General features: G+C 45.9%; 1 protein-coding gene across 2 annotated transcripts in view; it reads left to right on the top strand.

The window, feature by feature from the left end:
- The first annotated feature begins 1,401 nt into the window (after nucleotides 1-1,401).
- The window catches only part of RCOR1 (REST corepressor 1), a 149,110-nt gene continuing 129,669 nt past the window's right edge, over nucleotides 1,402-20,842 (top strand). The window contains exons 1-2 of one of the 2 annotated variants that reach the window (XM_081863225.1): nucleotides 1,402-2,063; nucleotides 2,341-2,400. In XM_081863225.1, coding sequence (XP_081719351.1) covers nucleotides 1,811-2,063; nucleotides 2,341-2,400 — 313 coding nt within the window. In that variant the 5' untranslated portion in view covers nucleotides 1,402-1,810. The remainder of the gene's footprint in view (nucleotides 2,064-2,340; nucleotides 2,401-20,842) is intronic. The other variant, XM_081863224.1, reaches the window with a different exon arrangement.

The following is a 20,842-nucleotide window of genomic DNA, read 5'->3' as shown; positions in this document are numbered from 1 at the left end:
GAGCCTTCACCCCCCCCTTCCTTCCTCCTCTTTTCTTTTTGGAAGGGGAGGGAAAGGAAAGACAGGTTTTTTGCGGGGGGGGGCGTAGAGAGACGCAAGGAAGAGAGCGAAGCCTCTTTCACTTTGGAATCAAATGTTAAGACAGCTTTGGAAAATATGCCATTGGCCTTCGATGTCTCCCTTTGCCCAGTGGGTGGATTGGACGGGTACATTATTTTGAGGGTTCTCTCTCTTTCTCTTCCACCCCACCCCAGGCATTTGAAACCTCCTCCAGGGTTTCCTTTCTCCTTCTCTTTCTTCCCCTGAATATTTGTTCTGCAGTACCATTGCAAAAAGAAAGAAAGAAAGAAAGAAAGAAAGAAAGAAAGAAAGAAAGAAAGAAAGAACCCTATCTCCCTTCTTCCTCTTCTTCTTCTCTGCCTCGTGTGGAAATGTGCAGGGGAAAGTTGCCTTCATTTATAATAAGGTGGAAGGTTCTGTGTATTTCTCTCTCTCAACTCCACGCCACCAGACAGGAGAAGCAATTTGCTTTTTTTCTTTTTAAAGGGGGAAAAAAACCACACAACTCCAGCAATTTAGATGACTTTGCCTATCCGCGCACCCCGCCTTTCTCTGTAAAGAAGCAATAGCTCCCACTTTACACGCAAGAGAAAGGTTTTGGGCATTTGAAAAAAAAGAGAGAAAAAGGGGGGGGGGAGGAAACAATGCAAGAACATCTTTCCACGCGCGCGAGTGGGGCGAGGGCATCCGTCGCCCCACAGCGAGCGACTTCGTAGTATTATCTTAGTTTCTTTGTATGGAGATTCCATTCAAACTGTTCAGCGTGTCACCAGTAACCTTCCGCCAAAGAGGAGGAGGGGGAGAAAAAATAGTCCCAAGCTACTCGTCTCCCTTCTGATGGGTGCGGAGGTGGGGGGGGGTGGGAAATATATGTGAGCACGAGAGAGAAATTGCTTGCAACTCGCTTTTTTTTTTTTTTTTTTTTTTTGCTGCGGCTACGCCACCCTCTTCTATTTTGTATCCAAGCTCCCTGTTCCCCTGAGCATGGCTAGAGTGCATTTGCCAACGCTGCCCCCAAACTCCCCTTTTTAATTTTTTTTTTTTTTTAATTGCAATCTTTCTTTTCCTCTTTTCGCTTCAGTCAAGACACAGTGTAGCCTTGCAACGAGCCTTGCCTCACTGGGCGCAGAGATTGCAAAGGGAACGCTCTCTCTCCCCCCCCCCCGCCTTCTCCACCTAACCTGAGCAAACGGAAGCTCCGGACCGGCTTTGACGGGCGGCTCGGCGGAGCCAATGGCGTGGCGGGGAGGCTTCCCAAAATGTGTGGGCGGCCAATGGGCTGCGCAGGGGGGCCGGCTCGCGGGGAGGCTAGCAGCTCAGGTTGACAGTGACTAGTCCCAGTGCAGGGAAGTGCAAGGAGAGAGAGAGAGAGAGAGAGAGAGAGGAGGGGATGAGCTTCAAAGTTCGAGGCTTCCTCTCATTGCAAGGAATTTCCCCCCTTCTTCTTTGAAGGAAGGGGAGAGGAGAGAAGGGAGATTGCAATAAAAGCAGCCTCTGGGGAAAAGCTTTGCAATTGCAGCTTGCTTCCCCTCCCCTTTCTTTGCAAAAAAAAAAGGGGGGAGGAAAAATAAAAGAAAGCAGCAAGCTCGTCTTCTGCTATTCCCCCCTTCTCTCCTCCCTCTAAATTCTGACTCTTTCCTTTTCACCTTCTCTCTATCTCTCCCACCCCCCCCAACCACCCTTCACACTCCTCCTCCTCTTCTTTCCTAGTTATTTATTTTTTTTGCCTCCCCACCCCCCCCAACCCCCAATGCCAGCCATGATAGAGAAGGGCCCGGAGATCTCCGGCAAAAGAAGGGGCAGGAACAATAATGCCAGCAGCCAGGCGAGCGGCGCTGCATCTCAGGGCGCCTCTGCCTCCGTCGCAGCCGGCAGCGCCAACAATGGGAATAATAGTAAAAGTTTGGCATCGGCGGCATCGGCGGCGCCCAATGGCAATGGCAGCAGCGCCGCCAACTCTTGGGAAGAGGGCAGCTCGGGGTCTTCCAGCGATGAGGAGCATGGTGAGTCTCCCGAGGATATTGGGGGGTGGGGGGGGAAGGAAGGGATGGAGAGAAAATTGAGAAGGGGGTTGGGGAGGAAACTCTGCAGACTTCTGGAAATAGGCGCATGGTTTTTGTAAAGCAAGCATTCTTATTTTTAAATCAGCAGCGGGGGTGGAGGGAAGCAAGGAAAGAAATCGAGCAGAGTTTGTCCCCCACCCAAAAAGCTTGCAGACTTTTGAGAATACGGGCATGGCAAGCATTTTTTTTTTATTCTTGTTGCTTGTTTCCACATCAGGAGGAGGAGGCATGAGAGTGGGACCCCAATACCAAGCCGTCGTTCCCGACTTCGACCCTGGTGAGTCATTTTCCGTGGATCCTGCGTGCCTTTTTTGGGGGGGGGGGCGTCTCTTCTGGAAGAGCCGCGAGTAGTTTTGAGGAAGTCCTACTCGGGAGTAGGCCCGTTGGAGTGCATGGGCCCAAGTGGGTAGTCATGGGTGGCCATTAATTCCAATCGGGGTTGCTCTGAGCGTGGCTGATCCGAGGTCTGCCTCTCTCTGTCTCTGCATAACCCCCCCCCCCCGCTAATCCTTCGCCATTTGGAAGGGGGGGAAAGGATCTGATCTGGTGCCTGCTTTTTTTTCCCTTTTTTTTTTGCTAGGAAGTAAATTCCGTGGTGCTTCCTCCCAAGTAAAACGTGTAATGGATTGGGGAATGGCTAAAGTCATTTTGTGTGCGAGATTGCGAGCGCAAGGGTGAAAGGGCTTTTCCTTCCTTTTGTTATAAAAAGTAGTATTATTATTTTTTTAAAAAAGTGTTGTTGTTTTCCCCACCCTTTTCAAGAAGCAGGAAGATGACAACTTTTGCCCCTTCCCCTCTGTGTTTACCCTGCTGTCCAAGGAAGGAACAGCAAGGGAAGGGGGGGTTTGGAAAAGCAGAGAAACGTGCTTGGGAAACGTGCCACCACACTTGATGATAAAAAGGGGGGGGGAGGATATATTATGGGTTTTTTACTTCTTCGAAAATCTTCCCACAAATCCATTCTTTATTATCTCTTCTTTTCCCCCTTTCTTTTTTTCTTCCTTTTAGAAAAATAAAGTGGATTTTTCAGGGAGGAGAAAAGATTAATATTCTCTCCTCTCCTCCCCCCCCCCATTTCTGTGCTTTGCAGGTGTGGTTACTATTTTCATACTTCACATTGGCGGAGGGGGGGGGGAAAGGAACCTGCCCTTTATGAAAATCCGGTGCCAGTCGACTCCTTTAGACTCCTCCCCGCAACCTCTCTCTCTCTCTCCCCCCCCCCACTACCAATTATTTCACATGCAATTGACCTAAATCCAATTACTTTTACAATTATTGTTATTAAATGAGCGGTTCGCGTTGGTTAGGTTGTCCAGAGAGGTGCGGAGGAGAGCAGGAATCTCCTACTTCTTTTAATGACGGATTTTTAGGGACGAGTGGAGTAGAGGACAAAAAGAGAGAGAGACAGGGAAGAAAAGAAATCCAGTTAATAAAAACAACAGAAGTCTTTCCAGGGGGCGCTTTATAGACTGGGTGTCAAGCAGAACAACAGATTTGTCCAGCGAGAGATGGCGAAAGGGGAGTGTTTGCTCCCCCCCCTTTTAAAAAATAATAATCTCTCTTTACGTGGATATATGGTGTAGGGTTTTTGGGAGTGGAGAACAAAACAGCTTTGTTCCTTTATTTAGGATGTGCACATTTATTGTAATCAACTGTTTCTGTTCTTGGGAGTGGGAGGAGGAGGAAGAAAAAGCTAGTTCCCCAATGCTCTCTGTCTACTTAATCTCTCCTTCAGTTTCCCCTACTCTTAATTTAAAATTGAAGGGGTTGGGGGGGGGGAGAGAAACCTGGGCAAACAAAGGAATTCAAGGTTTCCTGTAAGGCAGATAATTTATTATTTTTAATGTGTGTTTGTCAGGAGCCATGCTACAGCCTTTACTTCCTTAGTTTTGAAACGGAAAGGCTCCCAGTTGCAACTATAGCTTGATGCTGTCTTCCTGTAAAAGAAGCAAAACAACGACAACAACCCCCCCACCCCAATCCCTGCCCCACCCTGCTACCCCCCACTGTCTCGGTCTTAACACAAGAACTGACTCTAGCATGTAGCTAACTTGATTGAATCCTTTGTTTCTGGACTTTTCAAAAATAATAAGCCCAACGAAAAAGAGCGCCCGGCCTCCCCCCCCCCCCCTTTGAAAAGTATGAGATTTCTTTTTTTTTTTTTAGCACGACCCGGCGGAACTCCGGATAATTGATTTCCCCCCTAGTTTGCTGACTGTCGTAATTTGTGATAGCGCTCGCAGATTTGTAGGGCTGGTGTAGTTGGGCAGGGCCGGGACTTAGGATGCCCCTGTTTTAAGAATCGGGAGAGCTGGAGGAGTTCCTGCAGGCCATGTAGTCACCCCCTTCCTCAGTGCAAAAGTCCCAGGGGCAGAGCATCCTCAGGGGGGCGGCTGTCCAACCATCTGTTTGTAGTCCTAGTTCATACGGGTGACCTTGTTGAGCCGCTTGTGCCATCAAGAGATTCCTCCTCTTTTAATTTTTTTGCATCCGAAATCTCCCATTAAAGCTTCTCTTTCTTCCCCTCTGTGTGGCAGCTCTTCAGATATCTGAAGAGTGTGTCTTCCACCTTGATCTTTCCGTATTCGGGCTAAACATAACTCAGCTCCCTCCATCCTTTCCTCTTAAGACATGTTTTCCATACCACTGGCCATGCTCGTCGTGTCCTCTTCTGAACCTGTTCTTTTTTTCCTAAGTGCGGAGGCCAGAACTGGATGTGGTACTTGGAATAAAGTGCAGCTATTACTTCTTGCGCACTTGGGGGTGCATTTCAAGCGAGGTCTCTCTGTCAAAACAGTGAAATGATCTCTCCACCCCCCTTTCCTCAAAATGCACTGTACTTGATGTTCTCCCAGATTCATGGAGGTAGAGGAAAGCCCGGATGTGCTACTGTGAGTTCAGTTCTGCTGGCTGCTGCTAGTGGAACGGAGTACTTGAATCTGGCCCTCGGAAACTATGGCTCTATGAATAACAGCTTCAAACTGCCTTGGCCTTTTTTGCCGCTGCATCACACCACGGACTCACATTTCCGTTTGTGATCAGTTGCAATCGCAAGCTCCTTTTCGCATGCGTTACTGGCAGGCATTGCCATTTGATTTCTGTTTTGCCCAAATGCAAAACTTTTGCATTATTGAATTTTACTTTGCTGAGTTCCAACGTTCGTGTGTCGGCTACAGTGTGTAGGTGTGTCATGCGAACGCTTCCCGCTCTCCTCCCGGGGCTGGAAAAGGGTTAGTTTAATCTCTGGTTTGCTAGTAAAACTGAATTACTGTGGCGCGAAATGATGCAAAACTGAATTACTGTGTTGTGAAATGATGCATATGTAAAAAGTGTGCCACTGACATAAAAAGTTTGGAAAGTTAAGTCGCTTTAAGTTTAAGTTGCCCCAGCCACAAACTTGCCAAACACTTGATCCTATGCATACTTATTCAGAAGTAAACACAACTGGTTCGGTGGATTCATGGGAATTTATTTGGTTTCAAAGAATGTTAATCTTAAAACTTAAATATGAGAAGGTCATTTCGTCTGGCTGTTCACCAGAAGGTTGGTGGTTCAAACCCATCCAGGGACAACTGTGGGCTGGGGGGGTTGGACTAGATGACCCTTGGGGCCCCTTCCAACATTATGATTCTATGATTTTATGAAAAATGCCCACCTACCTTACTGGGTTGTGTTGAGTATTGCTGACAACGTGTGATTCAAAAGTGCTGTATAACACTCAAAAACACTTAAATGTACTATATTAATGTGAAGGACCCTGTGAAACATTGGGGGCGGGAGGAAATATAATGAAATCATTTTGTGTGGTGGGTTTGTTTTTTTTTTACATTTTTTTTACATTCATAGTCTATCTTAAGTTCAAGGGAAACGGTCTTTCTCCTCGCTCTCTCTTCACCCCCCTTTTGTCTCTCAACAACCATGTGAGAAATCTTAGGTTGAGAGATGGTGACTGGCCCAAGGTCACCCATTCATGGTTGGACAGGATTTTGAACCTGGGTTTGTTGACATTCTGAACTGGGGCGGCTCAACCTCTCATCGCACCTGGGCCTCAAAAGTACTTCAACACAGAATGTGACAGTGCCTTGTCACGTGTGTGTGTGTGTGTGTGGGGTTGAGGCCAAAAATTGACACACGCCCCCAGCCCTTACACTGCCTTCCCAACCCAAAGCCCACTAACAAGACTCTGGGCTTTGGGAAGTAGGTTCCAGGCTAGGGTTCGAAATTAGCAGGGCGCCAGGCGCGTTTTGCGCCTAAAGATTCTCCATTTGTGAGGACCTCCAAAAGTCGGGGGGGGGGTGCCAATTTTTTTGTGCCTGGCTGACACTAAAGGATTACTGAAATGTCTGTGCTTCGAAGCCTTGAAGTATACGTTAAGGATAGACAATACGTTAAAGAGTTTAACAATAAAGAGTAGAGTGTTTTGAAAACTGTACGGTCCTAATATATTTTGATGTAAACACCAAATTAAACATGTATTAACAAATTTCTGCTAAAAAACATTAACAATGTGAATTAACTTATGTGTATTGTGTGTTAATTCATACTTTTCAAAATAATAACAACTAAAAAGTTCTGCCACTAGGCATTCTGTTTTGGCACCCACAACCCAGGTCCCAGAAGCCATTTGGCTCCTAGCTTTTCTTTCCCAGTTTCTTAACACGGCTGGCAAGTCCTGCAGTCCTCCCACCTCCTTCCCAACCCTGGAAAAGTGCTAACTAGGCTTGCCAAGGGCCGCCCAAAAAGGCTTGGAGGGCCGCATTTGTGTGTTGGAACACCCTGCTCTAAACTACACTTGCCCTGATCTAAGCTTTTTATGCCTTGTATATGCTTGTTTAGTGTTGCATGAATCCCTCCCTAGACCGTGACCATGTGTTGCATGCGCACACATCTGGTTTTCCATGTGTACATGTGTGTGTGTGTGTGGAGCAGCTGGCTATACATATGGCAGCACCAGGTTCATGTGTCTTTGTCACACACAATTAACATCAAAGGGGATTCCCACAGTAGGACACTCCCCATGTAGGAAGTGCTTCTTGGATGAAGGCAGGGCCAAAATCCAGAGGAGATTTCCTGCCCCTCCTTCCCCCCCCCCCAAGTTGAAGAGGGTGAGTGTCTGAATTGGGCCCATGAGCTGGAAAAGCTCTCATCCTCTTTCCCAGGTGTATTTTCGTGATCAAAATTGCTGCTATTTGTAGGGGGCAGGTAGAAGGCACACAGGGATGTGTAAATTTGCATGTTTTCTCCTTTGGGCAATGAGTTTCCGCACTGGGGAGGGGTCTTGGCTTGTAAAGGTTTTTGTGTCTGTTGGCTGTTCTCCTGCACCGCAGCCCTGATTAGATTTACTTCCCTACATTTCTTTTAACCTTTAAAGAAAACCAAATACCTGCAGGAGATCCAATCAAGGACCTCTCAAAGTCTTGCCTAATTTGATCCTTTTGTACTCTTCCCTCCCCCACCTCTCCCAACGCCTTCTGCCCCGGTTATGTAGGTTACAGTGGTCCAACCATTATATGCTGAAAATTAAATCTGGCGTTGTGTTTTAACTTTTGTGGCCACTGGTTGGCTCCAATTGCTTCTGAAGTACGGAGGACGCTCGGGTTGTGGACGTGATCTGTGTGGGAGGCATGTTCTCAACCCGCAGCGTTCACAACCTGCAGTGCCGCGTCTGCGCACGCGTGGGTTGCGATTTGGCGCTTCTGTGCATGTGCAAAGTGCAATTTAGTGCTTCTGTGCATGCACGACTGCCAAAGCCCAGAGGTAACCCGTTCCGGTACTTCCGGGTTTCGGCGCGTCTGTAACCCGAAGAAATGCAACTTGACGCATCTGTAACCCGAGGTATGACTGTAGTAGGTTGTTTCCTGCTGCAATAAACTTGTTACTGAATATTTTCATGAGCTGATTAGAAGCAATCTTAGGTGGAGGTGCTGAGATGCGTCTGAGCAGCATGTTCCTCTTGCAGAACTATAATCCACAAGCTTCTTTTTGGGGAGGGCTCCCTCAAACTAGATTGAGTTTTGTAGTGTGGTTATTATATTTTGGTCATCTTGTTGCTCCAAATTGGACTGGCCACTTCAGCTGTCAGACAGGTTGCATGGGGACCATTTTTACGTTGCATCCGTGTGACGTGGCAAATGGCGCCGTTATTCTCCAGGCAATCCATTCGTCTCATGTATCTCCTTTCTGCAGATATGGCTAGGCCACGTGGAAGTTGTTCCTGTGCTGCAATAATACAACTATTTTTTCTGGGTTTGAGAGTTTCATGGAGAACTAACTGTGAATTTATTGCTGGAATAGGCCCTCTTATGTGTGCACTGTTGGGGGTGGGAAAACATATACCCACTGAACTCCCATCAGTCTTAAAGCTTCCACATTTTTTAAAAGAGAGATGGGATATTTTGTTGCTTGGAAAATAAGATGGGGTTACACTCAAGGTCCTGGCTGTAGGCTTCCCCATGGCAGCTGGTTGGCCCTCTCTGAAAACAGGATGTTGGATTTGGGGACCTTTGGCGTTATTCCACAGGGCTCCTCTTAGGTAAATTCTAACTTGTTAGGAATTTGGATACTTGGCTGTTGTAAATGGGATTGCATGTACAGAATTATAGAATTGGAAGGGACCCTGAGGATCATCTAGCCCAGACATGGCCAAACTTGGCCCTCTAGCTGTTTTGGGACTACAACTCCCATCATCCCTAGCTAACAGGACCAGTGGTCAGGGATGATGGGAATTGCAGTCCCAAAACAGCTGGAGGGCCAAGTTTGGCCATGTCTGATCTAGCCCAACCCTGTGCAGTATGCTGCTGTCCTGTAAAGGAATCGAACCCATGACCTTGGTGTTATTAGCACCACACACTAACCAAGTGAGAACCTTAATTTACTTTCCGCAAAGATCATCACATTTTTTTTAATCTCCCTGTCGCCCTTCCCCACATTTACAAAAGCCTGGTGTCCTCCAGATGTTGTCTGCAGCTGATGAGAGTAACATCCCAAAAAACTTTGGATAGGACCAGGTTGTGTGGAAGGCTAGCTCCGCTCCCCCCCCCCACTTGGGCTTCCATCAATTGAGAGTCATGCATACTACCTTTTTATGAACTAAAAAACTCCTTCTTAATGATGCTCTCTACTAACTGGGGTAAAGACCTGTCAAATTACTTGATGGAGCTTATCACCAAGGTATTGCTTTAACTTACACAAATGTCAGTGATGTCAAGTTTGTCAGGTTAATCTTTCCCAGAAGTGTTCTTGTCAACTAGTTCTTGAACGTCAGCATTTTTTTGGGGGGGGGGGTAAGTAAAATGTTTAAACCTCTCCTAGAAGAAATTGGTATTTCTTCCTCCTCCTAAGGAAATTGGTATTGAAAATACCTTCTGTATTCTGCCTCCCAAGTGCCTAAAAATTTGGTGCTGTGGGTATCTAGAATTAGGGGTGCTCTTCCTGTCCTGCCTTTTAACTTTTTATGACTATTTATTTTAGCTGTCTGATGGTTTCAATATTAGGCAGAACGACAGGACGCGTATTTGGTGTTAGTAGCTTAAATGATACCTGGTTAGGGTTAGTTATTCAGTGTCGGCTTAAATCAGTAAGGTTGATGCACACCTAAAGTATTCGCTATGTGCTTGCTTGACCCAAGTGTACCATTTTAGCTATTCTAATGGTGTGTAATAGTTATTTGACCTTGTGCAGGCATAGGGGGTTCTGTGGGCAGGGGCGATTCAGCTAAAATCTTAACCCAACCAATCGCTTTGATCTGTGGAACTTGCACTTATACAAGGGCCACACAATGTTCATTTCACATTGTAAGGAGTCATTTACAGTGGCATATTCCTGCATTGCAGGGGGTTGACTTAGATCAGGGTTAGGCAACCTAAGGCCCGGGGGCTGGATGCGGCCCAATCGCCTTCTCAATCCAGCCTGCGGATGGTCCAGGAATCAGCGTGTTTTTTACATGAGTAGAATGTGTCCTTTTATTTAAAGGCATCTCTGTGTTGTTTGTAGGGCCTGCCTGGTGTTTTTACATGAGTAGAATGTGTGCTTTTATTTAAAATGCATCTTTGGGTTGTTTGTGGGGCATAGGAATTCCTTCATTTATTTTTTTTTCAAAATATAGTCCGGCCCATCACATGATCTGAGGGACGGTGGACCGGCCCTTGGCTGAAAAAGGTTGCTGACCTCTGACCTAGATGGTCCTCTCCGGGTCCCTTCCAACTCTACAATTCTGTGATTCCTTTAGTGTGGTGTCACCTGATCTTTGGAATTCCCTGCCTATTGACATTAGGTCGGCACCATCATTGTATCCTTTTAGCCACCTGCCAAAAACTTTTCTGTGTTTCGGCAGGCCTATCTGGAGACGTGATTTGGTTACATCTGTTTTTTAAACTTGTCTCAGATGAGACTAGTGTTAGAAACTCAGATATATAATCAAATGGCACCTTAAACCTAGGTTACGGTCACCACAACAGAATGTCTAGGCACATTTTCTGTGTGAATCATCATCATCTTCTTCTTCTTCTTCTTCTTCTACTACTACCACTTTTAAAGAAAAAACCCTCAAAGTGGTGTATAACACATTAAAACATCAAATAAAACAATCTGGAATAAAACAAATTCAGTCTTCAAGGAAAACATTTCAGATCCTTTTCTGAGGGACGTTTTGCTTCCCCGCCTATTTATTTACCTACTTTATTCATATAGCTGCCTCATAACAGCCATGCTTTAGGAAGCCAGTGTGGTCTAGTGGTTAGAGTAGGCATAGGCAAACTCTGCCCTCCAGATGTTTTGCGACGACAACTCCCATGATCCCTAGCTAACAGGACCAGTGGTCAGGGATGATAGTCCCAAAACATCTAGAGGGCCGAGTTTGCCTATGCCTGGGTTAGAGTGTCTGACTAGGGCTTGGGAGGTCAGGGTTCAAATCCCCACTCGGTCATGAAGCTTGGGTGACCTTGGAATCAGTCACAGCCTCTTAACCTACCTTACAGGGTCATTGTAAGGATTAACTGAGGGGGGAGGGTGAACCATGTACTCCATGGATATAAAGCTGGGATATACATTCAGTAAATAAGTTCTTCTCCTTACCTGCTTAAGAAAGCTGGAGGGGCCAGCCAGATGGAGATGTCAGTCAGCAACCTGGAACCCGGGGATCTCGATGTAGTGGAATTTACACCAGTTGCAAAATGTGTCTGGCGCCTGGGGAATTTCGAACACTGGTTGCGTCCAAATGTCTCCATGTTTTTATGGGATGACTGGTCAAGAAGTACAGAGGTACTAGGGTTGGAAAAAGAAGCTGGGATCCTTTGCAGTTTCTTGGATCAGCTGCTTGTCTCACCTGGCCTGACTGTATGTAAAGCAAAGCCACGAGGAAGCTGCCTTATACTGCCATTGGCCCATCTAATTTATTATTGTCTAGATTGGCAAGCATAGGAACGTGGGTGGCGCTGTGGGTTAAACCACAGAGCCTAGGACTTGCCGATCAGAAGGTCGGCTGTTCGAATCCCCGCGACGGGGTGAGCTCCTGTTGCTCGGTCCTTGCTCCTGCCCACCTAGCAGTTCAAAAGCACATCAGAGTGCAAGTAGATAAATAGGTACCACTCTGGCGGGAAGGTAAACCACGTTTCCGTGTGCTGCTCCGGTTTGCCAGAAGTGGCTTAGTCATGCTGGCCACATGACCCGGAAGCTGTACTCCGGCTCCCTCAGCCAATAAAGCGAGATGAGCACCGCAACCCCAGAGTCGGTCACGACTGGACCTAATGGTCAGGGGTCCCTTTACCTTTACCTTTTAGATTGGCAAGCAGTGCGTCTCCAAAGTTTCAGGCAGGGGTCCCTCCTGACCTTACCTGGGCCCTTACCTGGAGATCGCTCTTGGAGCCATAGTGGATGTTGCACCACTGAATTAGAGTCTCCCTCTACAGCGAGGACCTAAAGCCCATGAAATTGCCAAGGTAGCTGGAGGCCTGTCATAATTCTGTGCAGAGCCCAAAATGTATCCAAGATAAAAGCAGTGGCCTGTGGTGAGGTTCTTTGTTCTCTGTGACTCCATGAACTGAGTAGAGGCAAGCAAGGGCTTGGCACCCTCCCCACATCTAAATGTTAAAGTCTGTGTGAAATCCAGAGTAAAGCACACAGATATGGCCTGTCTGCAAGGTGTGCATTGGTAATAATTGATTTGCATTAAATAAAAATTCCAGACAGTGTATGGGGTCTGATTTGCACATTTTGCTAACGGTGCCGAGTAAAATCAGCAGAAAGGTCTGTAGCTTTGCTGCCATTTAAATGCCAGAGATATAGTAGGCTTGGTGTGAGGTATACCTTTCTAAGGAAATAAGGAAAAGGATATGGGTCTTATCAGCTAGACAATGAGTAGGGGTTCTCTGCTGCTAGTCTTGGAATTTATTATTTAACAAAATTATATGCCATTTACTGCAAAAAAACAAAAACAAAACACAACCCTGTTAAGTGGTTTACAAGGCAGTCGGTTCATTTAAAATACCAATTAAGAAGGAGTTACATAAAAAATAAAAAATGAAATCAAGTAATTTTAAAACAGTTATACCTGTTAAAATTACATGCCTGGGTAGGGCTGCTGGAACAAAAAAAGCTTTTAGCAGACACCCAACAGCAGTTTAGTGACGGCATCTGCTTGTTATCAATGGGTAGAGAGTTCCAATGTCTTTTGCCACAGCAAAAGATGTGTTTCTTGCAACTGTGGAATCATGTAAGCGGTTGAGTGGGCACATGTGGGGTATTGCCGAAGCAACAATTGCTTTTAAAAGCTTTTGATTTTGTTAGGATTTCTTTCACGGTGGACATAAGAAATAAGAATCCTTATTTCTCCATCTGTATTTGATTGACTTGCCTCTAGCTTGGAAACTCCCAGTCCTTAATTTTGCTGCTTGGGTAGCTACAAAGAGTTGCTTTGGGGACATTTGTTGTGATGATGTTTCAGTAATAATAATAATAATAATGATGATGATAGAATTATAGAGTTGGAAGGGACCACAAGGGTCATCTAGTCCAATCTTTTGCCCAATGTTCTCATTCCAAACTGTATTTTGGTTGGGCACCAGGTTGGCAGAGGCTGCTATAAAACCAAGCAAACTTTTGTTCAGATATTTTCATTTTTAGGCAACTGCTCAGCTGTGTAAATAATCCAACCGCCTCGTTGTCCCTAACACTAAACCATGGTTTATTAAACCATGACTTTGTGTTGTGCGTGAACTCAGTCCAGCAGCTTAACTATAGTTTGTTTACTGGCAACGAACCACAGTCTGAAACAATGGTTTGTTGTTGACTTATGAATCTTGGTGTGTTTTAGCCATGTGAACTCAAAACCTTTCCGTAACCGTGATTTATTTGACCTCCCCACCTCAGATACTTACCTGGCTACAAAGACACAAGGCACTGTTCGAAGAAGGGCCTGCGTCTGAAATCATGTATATTCTCTTGAGATGGGGAATAGCATAAAGATAACAAAGAGGGAGAGATAGTGTAGTGCAATGGCCAGAGCCAACCAATGAGAATAGGGTTCAAATCCTCACTTCAGTCATGAAGCTCACAAGGTGATTTTGAGGCTAGTACCTTGCCTCTCAGACGAATCTACCTCACAGGGTTGTTTTGAGGTTAAAGATGGCAGTGTATGGAGGAATTTGGTACCTCATTCCAATCTCCTTGGAGCCGAGGGCAGGATAATCATAAAAATGTAATAAAATAAACAAGGAAACCCTGTCCAGCTACCTCTGGACGAACTCCAATAGTTAGCATGGACTGAGAAGAGTACCATACAACAGCTTGCTTGTTCCTTTCCTTCCCTGCAGGCAATTAGGGTTATTCTGAGCCTTGATAACTTTTGGAAGCTCTGCAATACTTTCCTGTTTGGGCTGCAATTTAGTAGCCAGGTATGGGGTTAAAAAATGAACTTCCACTTTTAATACATATAATAACAACAACTTAGGCCTTGCTTGCTAACGCAGCACTAGAGCATTTTCATAGAATTGTAGAGTTGGAAGGGACCGTGAGAGGCATCTAGTCCAACCCCCTGCAATGCAATGTGAGGCACGAGCAGGTGATTTTTACTGCTTGTGTGTTTGAATGAGCCCTGACTGCTAGGAAATCCGGAAAATGGATTGTCTGCAGTCTGGGTCGCGAAGTCTGTAAACATCTTCGGAGAAGCCACTTTTACAGGAAGTGAAGACAAAGAGTGAAAGAGAGATCATATTGAGTGGCGGTTCCCCCTTTCCACTTGTTACTGTTCTAGGATTGGGGGAAGGAATTTGCAGCGCCAGCTAGGAAAGAATCAGGGCTTACACAAAAAGCAACACATTTACTATACAGTGGTACCTCAGGTTACAAACACTTCAGGTTACAGACTCCGCTAACCCGGAAGTAGTACCTCGGGTTAAGAACTTTACTTCAGGATGAGAACAGAAATTGCTTGGAGGCAGGGGGAGGCCCCATTAGCTAAAGTGGTACCTCAGGTTAAGAACAGTTTCAGGTTAAGAACAGACCTCCAGAACGAATTAAGCTCATAACCAGAGGTACCACTGTATAAAATCCAAACCCTGAGTCTGGGCAATGGGAAGGATATGAATTGACTTAAACAACAACAACCACCACACACACACAGACACAGACACAGTTTTTAAGAACAGTTTTATTAAGACTTTCCATATCAAAGAAACAATGCAAACTCTGAGCAAATACCGTGTTTTTCCGTCTATAAGATGCCCCCATGTATAAGACGCCCCCTATTTTTTGGGACTCTGATTTAAGAAAATGGGGGGGGGGAGGAGATACTATCCGTGTATAAGACGAGCCCAGATTTTGAACAGTATTTTAGAGTAAAAAAACATAGTCTTATACCCGGAAAAGTATGATAAACCTACATATTTGGTTCACAGCAAATGTAAGAGCAAAACAAGTAGATGACAGAAGATCTCCCACAAATACACAATTCGTAACACACAAACAAGCATTCAGTGAAGTCATCATTGAAGTAATTGGCTAGCCAAGCACAGAGAGAAAGGGGTGGGTGGGGAATTAACTCAGCCTATAACAGCACTTCATGAAATCATAGAGCTCTGTAGAGTTGGGAAGGTCGACGAGGGTCATCTAGGTGCAGGAATCTTGCCCACAGCTGTCCCTGGGTGGGCTTGAACCACCAACATTCTGGTTAACGGCCAGATGCATTGGAGTAAATGTGTGGCTTTTGCATGTACCACTCCCAACATGGTAGAATATTATTTGTGGTGAAGCATGTAGATAAATATGTAATGTGTATTGTATAGGGCTGGGTGATATATCGCCCCAAACCGGTTTGAAGTCCATATCATGATATTGTTTTCATAATGATGTATGTGTGTGTGCGCTTTGCAAAAATCACAATGTGGGGAAAACCGTGAAGCCATCTGGTGCCTCGGCATTGCTTTATTTCTAACATACATAATTAAGAGAGATTTGCTTATTTATTTAAGATAGTTACTATGTGGATACGTATTGTGTTTCTGACCTTGATTCCTTTTTGTTGGGATTTATAAATTGCTTGCTGTTGAAATAGGAAACAGAATATGGATTGAGTAACTAATTAAACAAAATCTGAAAAAACAAAAGAAGGGGGGCGTGTTGGTGAGGTTATTGTTAAGGGATCCTTTGAAAGTATCCATAGCGTCAGACACCCAAGTGGTGAATCAAAGAGACAAACAGCCACAAAAACTGGTCACATTTAATTTTCAGAAAAAGTTCGCTGGGTTTTCTTTCTCTTTGTTTTATCCCATTTTGGGGGCGGGGGTGCATTTTTGTCACGACAAGCCAGTGTGACATAATTGCAGGGACTTAGCACTTTGTCTCACTCAAATAGTTCTTTTAAATACCCTTGTACTTTTTCTAAGGAGTGGGAAGGAGTTTACAAGATTATAAAAGGCAGTCTTTCGTTCTAATGATTTGACATCTTAGCGCAACAGCTGCCTTATCTCCTGGCTGTGTCGAGTAAAGACCAAGTGAATGATGGGAGTTTACCTTCATTTTTTAAAATCTCCTTTTCAAATCTAGTACAGTGGTACCTCAGGTTAAGTACTTAATTCGTTCTGGAGGTCCGTATTTAACCTGAAACTGTTCTTAACCTGAAGCACCACTTTAGCTAATGGGGCCTCCTCCTGCTGCTGCTGTGCCGCCAGAGTTCGATTTCTGTTCTCATCCTGAAGCAAAGTTCTTAACCTGAAGCACTATTTCTGGGTTAGCGGAGTTTGTAACCTGAAGCGTATGTAACCTGAAGTGTATGTAACCTGAGGTACCACTGTACTAACATAGGAAGTGAAGTGTACCATGGAGATTCTCAAAACTTTCAGCCCCCTGGGTCCAGTTGGAGACACCTGAAAATTAACAAGGCCCACACAATGCAACTGATGAACGGGCAAAGCAAAGCCAACCACAAGATGGTGGCAGAGTTTGGCATAATCAGCTGACATCATTTCCTTCTGATATACCTAATCCACGGTTGGTGATTACTGAATTGTTTCCCACAGCATTTTCCTTGTGGCAAGGAGTTCCGTATTTTAGCTTTCCTTAAGCAAAGAACAGACATTTGCTTTGGTGGTAATACCACAGCCTCCCCATTCTAGGTGAAATCTGCTCATCTAGACGCTCTAAGTGGAATTGGCATTTTCTTTCATATTTTTTCCTGTCCTTAACCCCACATGGCTCTTAGGCATGTTTTTACCCATCTCCTGTAATTTCCTCCCTCTCACCTTCAACTTGTACCTTATTTCCCCCCTCACACACGCTCCCTCCTTTCTGTGCCTTTTGCTTTCACTTCTTCCTCCTCTCACAGCTTTCCTTTCTCACCCTTCTTATTTATTATCGTGGTTCTTATCATACATATTAGCAATTTGTCTCACTTTCTAATTTCCTTCAGCACCTCCTCTCTATCCCCTTTGCCCCTCAGAGAAGGGAGGCCTTTCTTCCTTCCCTCTCCCACTCCCTGCCAAACTTCTCCCAACTCTTTAGTCACCTTTATTCAGCATGCAAGGAGTGGCTGGTGCTGGCGTTGCTCCAAACAGAAGCATTTGGCATGGCTGGGGGTTGGGTTGGACGAGATACCGGACAGGCTGTGGGAAACATTGCTACACCAGATAGCTACCTTGGCCTACTCATGCCGCCTCTCAGCTTGGCCTGCCTCGCAGGGATGTTGTGGGGAGAGGGGAGGACCCCCTCAAATCTCTCCTGGAGAGGAAGGTGGGATATAAATGCAATAACTAAAGGCCCTGGGCCTTTCCAAGCAAGCTGGGAGAAACCCCTTTCCGAATCCCTGGAGAGCTGCTGCCAGTCAGTGCAGAGAGTACTTAGCTAGCAGGAGCAGTGGTCAAGGATGATGGGAGTTGTAGTCCAACAACAGCTGGGGACCCAGGTTTGTGAACAATGGCTCAGTCGGTAGAGCATGGTGCTATTATTATTATTATTATTATTATTATGAATTTATATACTGCCCTATACGAGGGACGCGGGTGGCTCTGTGGGTTAAATCACAGAGCCTAGGACTTGTCGATCAGAAGGTCGGCAGTTGAATCCCCGTGACGGGGTGAGCTCCTGTTGCTCGGTCCCAGCTCCTGCCAACCTAGCAGTTCGAAAGCATGTCAAAGTGCAAGTAGATAAATAGGTACCGCTCTGGCGGGAAGGTAAACGGCGTTTCCGTGCCCTGCTTTGGTTTGCCAGAAGCGGCTTAGTCCTGCTGGCCACATGACCCGGAAGCTGTACGCCGGCTCCCTCGGCCAATAAAGCGAGATGATCGCCGCAGCCCCAGAGTCTGTCACGACTGGACCTAATGGTCAGGGGTCCTAACTTTACCTTTTTAATAGGTAGTGCACCTGCTTGTACCCATGAGGTCTGCGGTTGTGTGCAGCAGAGAGGGGGCAGGTTCGTAACAAATGGAAAGCAGACTTTATATTGGGCCAGACTGTCCCATGTTGCCCACTGTGGTCTGTTTTGACAGTACCAACATCTCAAAGGCATCTTTCCTCTTAAACGGCTGAAGACCACAATACCTCAAGGTATCTAAACTGCCCCGGACTGTACGATCATCACCTGAGGCCCTTCTTTTGTGTGGCACTTCTGCAAGAGGTCTGGAGGGTGGCAACATGAGAACAGGCCTTTTCTGCAGTGGCTCCCCATTTGTGTAATGCCCTCCACAGCAAGGCTGATTCGATACCTTCATTATACACCTTTAGGTGACAGGTGAAAACATTCCTTTTTTTTTAACCAGGTCTTTGGCTGATTGATTGATACCTGATGCCCTTTTAAATGTTTTGTGGGAGGGTGTGTGTGTGTGTGTGTGTGTGTGTGTGTGTGTTACTGGTTTCTTTTTGGTCTCATTTTTATTATGTATTTGGGTTTTTTAATATCGTAATTTTATGTTGTGAAGCACCCTGAGATTTATGGATGAAGGGTGGTATACAGATTTAAATAATAACCAAATAATTGCCTGAAGTGAAATTAGAAGAGAATTTGGAGAGTCTTCAGTAATGAGACCATCTGAGGAATTTAATGACATATATGGCAGATTTTTTTACACCACCAGTTCTTCTAGCAAAAGCCCCTTTTTTTTTTGCAAAATGACCCACGCTCTTAATATCTTTCTGCATCATTAACAGCAACAATTTTCTACACCCTGCTACCTGATTACTCTAACTGGAGATGGCCAGGATCGAACCTGCGTCTTCCTGCACGCAAGGCATGTACAGTGGTGCCCCGCAAGACGAATGCCTCGCAAGACGAAAAACCCGCTACACGAAAGGGTTTTCCGTTTTTCGAGGTGCTTCGCAAGACGAATTTCCCTATGGGCTTGCTTCGCAAGACGAAAACGTCTTGCGAGTCTTGCGAGTCCCCCCCCTTTTTCTAAGCCGCTAATGGCCGCTAAGCCGCTAATAGCGCTAAGCCGCTAATAGCGCTAAGCCGCTAATAGCGCTAATCCGCTAATAGGGATGCTTCGCAAGACGAAAAAACCGCTAGACGAAGAGACTTGCGGAACGGATTATTTTCGTCTTGCGAGGCACCACTGTAATCTGAGCAATAGTATCCCCCCTCCCCGAAAGTGCACTTGGATAATAATACAGTGCCTCTGTGTTTGCTGTTCTGAAAGCATCCTGCTGAGCAAAAATACTCAAAAGAGGGTGCAAAGCCAGGAAAAGGTAAAGGACATGGCCAGGGAGAGGGGGTGTAACTGCGGATCACACCCAGAGCAAAATATACAGTTTCTACTCCTGCTACTTTAGGTGCTACAGGGGAAGGGTAAGCCAGCAGTAACAAACCATGGCTCCGTGTATCATGGTTTGTTCAGAGAGAATCGTGTGGGCTGTAATTCCAAGCTAGCTCCTGTGTGGTTTACTCCCCAGTGGACTTAAGGGAGGAGCGCAGCTGGAGCCTGGAGCTGTATTCTCCAGTTTATGCACATTGTGGCTTCTGGTTACGCCTAAACACGACCAATGACTGGCCCTGGGAGCTTTATGGATGAGTGAGGACCTGAACCCAGATCCCTCCCCCAATTTGTGGTCCTGTACTCTTAACTACTACACCTGCACTGGCTCTTTTGCAATGTTAATATGGGGGGGGGACACATTTGCAGGAAAGAATCAGTGACTGGGAGAGATGGCTTGATTTCTTTGCCCACGTATCCCTTACTGTATTTATCGTTTCTGCGATTAGAGAAGGTGTTTGCAGGGGAGAGTCCGATATATTCATTCCTTGTAAATCCCTCCCCTGTGCCCCATTCCTGCATGTGTTTAGCAAGTGTGTGAGTGTGTTTGTGTGTCTCCACCCTTGGAAGCCACTTCCCAAAACTTTTTTGCTAAGGTGCTGTGAGGCGGACAGCTGCTCATTGCCAGATAATAACTTCTCTTCAGATGACAAAAGACTAAAACCGTTGGGTAGTCCTTAAAGCGCAACATTACGGTCACATTTCAAAGGTGGGACATTGCCTAGCTTGCTGGTACGGCCCCATAAAACTTCTAAGCCACCTGCCTATTGAAATTGGGCGCCTGAGTTGAAATATTTGTCTGATCTTTGTCTTATATGTATTGGTCAGGGCTGCTGTGGAATTCTTAGAAACCACCAGACAGCGGAGGACAAGTTCTCTTTAGATAATAAAAGTGTGAGAGAGTAGTGTGTTTTGGTAAAGGTAAAGGTACCCCTGACTGTTAGGTCCAGTTGCGGACAACTCTGCGGTTGCGCGCTCATCTCGCTCTATAGGCCGAGGGAGCTGGCGTTTGTCTGCAGACAGCTTCCGAGTCATGTGTCCAGCATGACTAAGCTGCTTCTGGCGAACCAGAGCAGCACACGGAAACGCCGTTTACCTTCCCGCTGGAGCGGTACCTATTTATCTAATTGCACTTTGACGTGCTTTCGTACTGCTAGGTGGGCGGGAGCTGGGACAGAGCAACAGGAGCTCACCCCGTCGCAGGGATTCAAACCGTCGACCTTGATCGGCAAGCCCTAGGTTCTGTGGTTTAAACCACAGCACCACCTGCGTCCCCATGTGTTTTGTTACTCCTCGATTTACTCTTTCATAAAGGTAGTAGTTGTAGGGAGAAACTTGCAAGTTTGAGTGTCTGGCTAGCATGCAGAACATCACAAATTCATTTCTCAGCATCTCCAGGTTGGACTGAGGGAGGCTCTCCTCTGATTCAGCAGGCATCTTACAGAAGTTGCATCATGCCTATTTTTATGGAGCTTAAGTATTTACT

Source organism: Podarcis erhardii (genome assembly GCF_964252035.2).
Source record: "Podarcis erhardii genome assembly, chromosome: 1".
NCBI classification, from domain to species: domain Eukaryota; kingdom Metazoa; phylum Chordata; class Lepidosauria; order Squamata; family Lacertidae; genus Podarcis; species Podarcis erhardii.
This window is presented reverse-complemented; position numbering and strand designations above follow the sequence as displayed.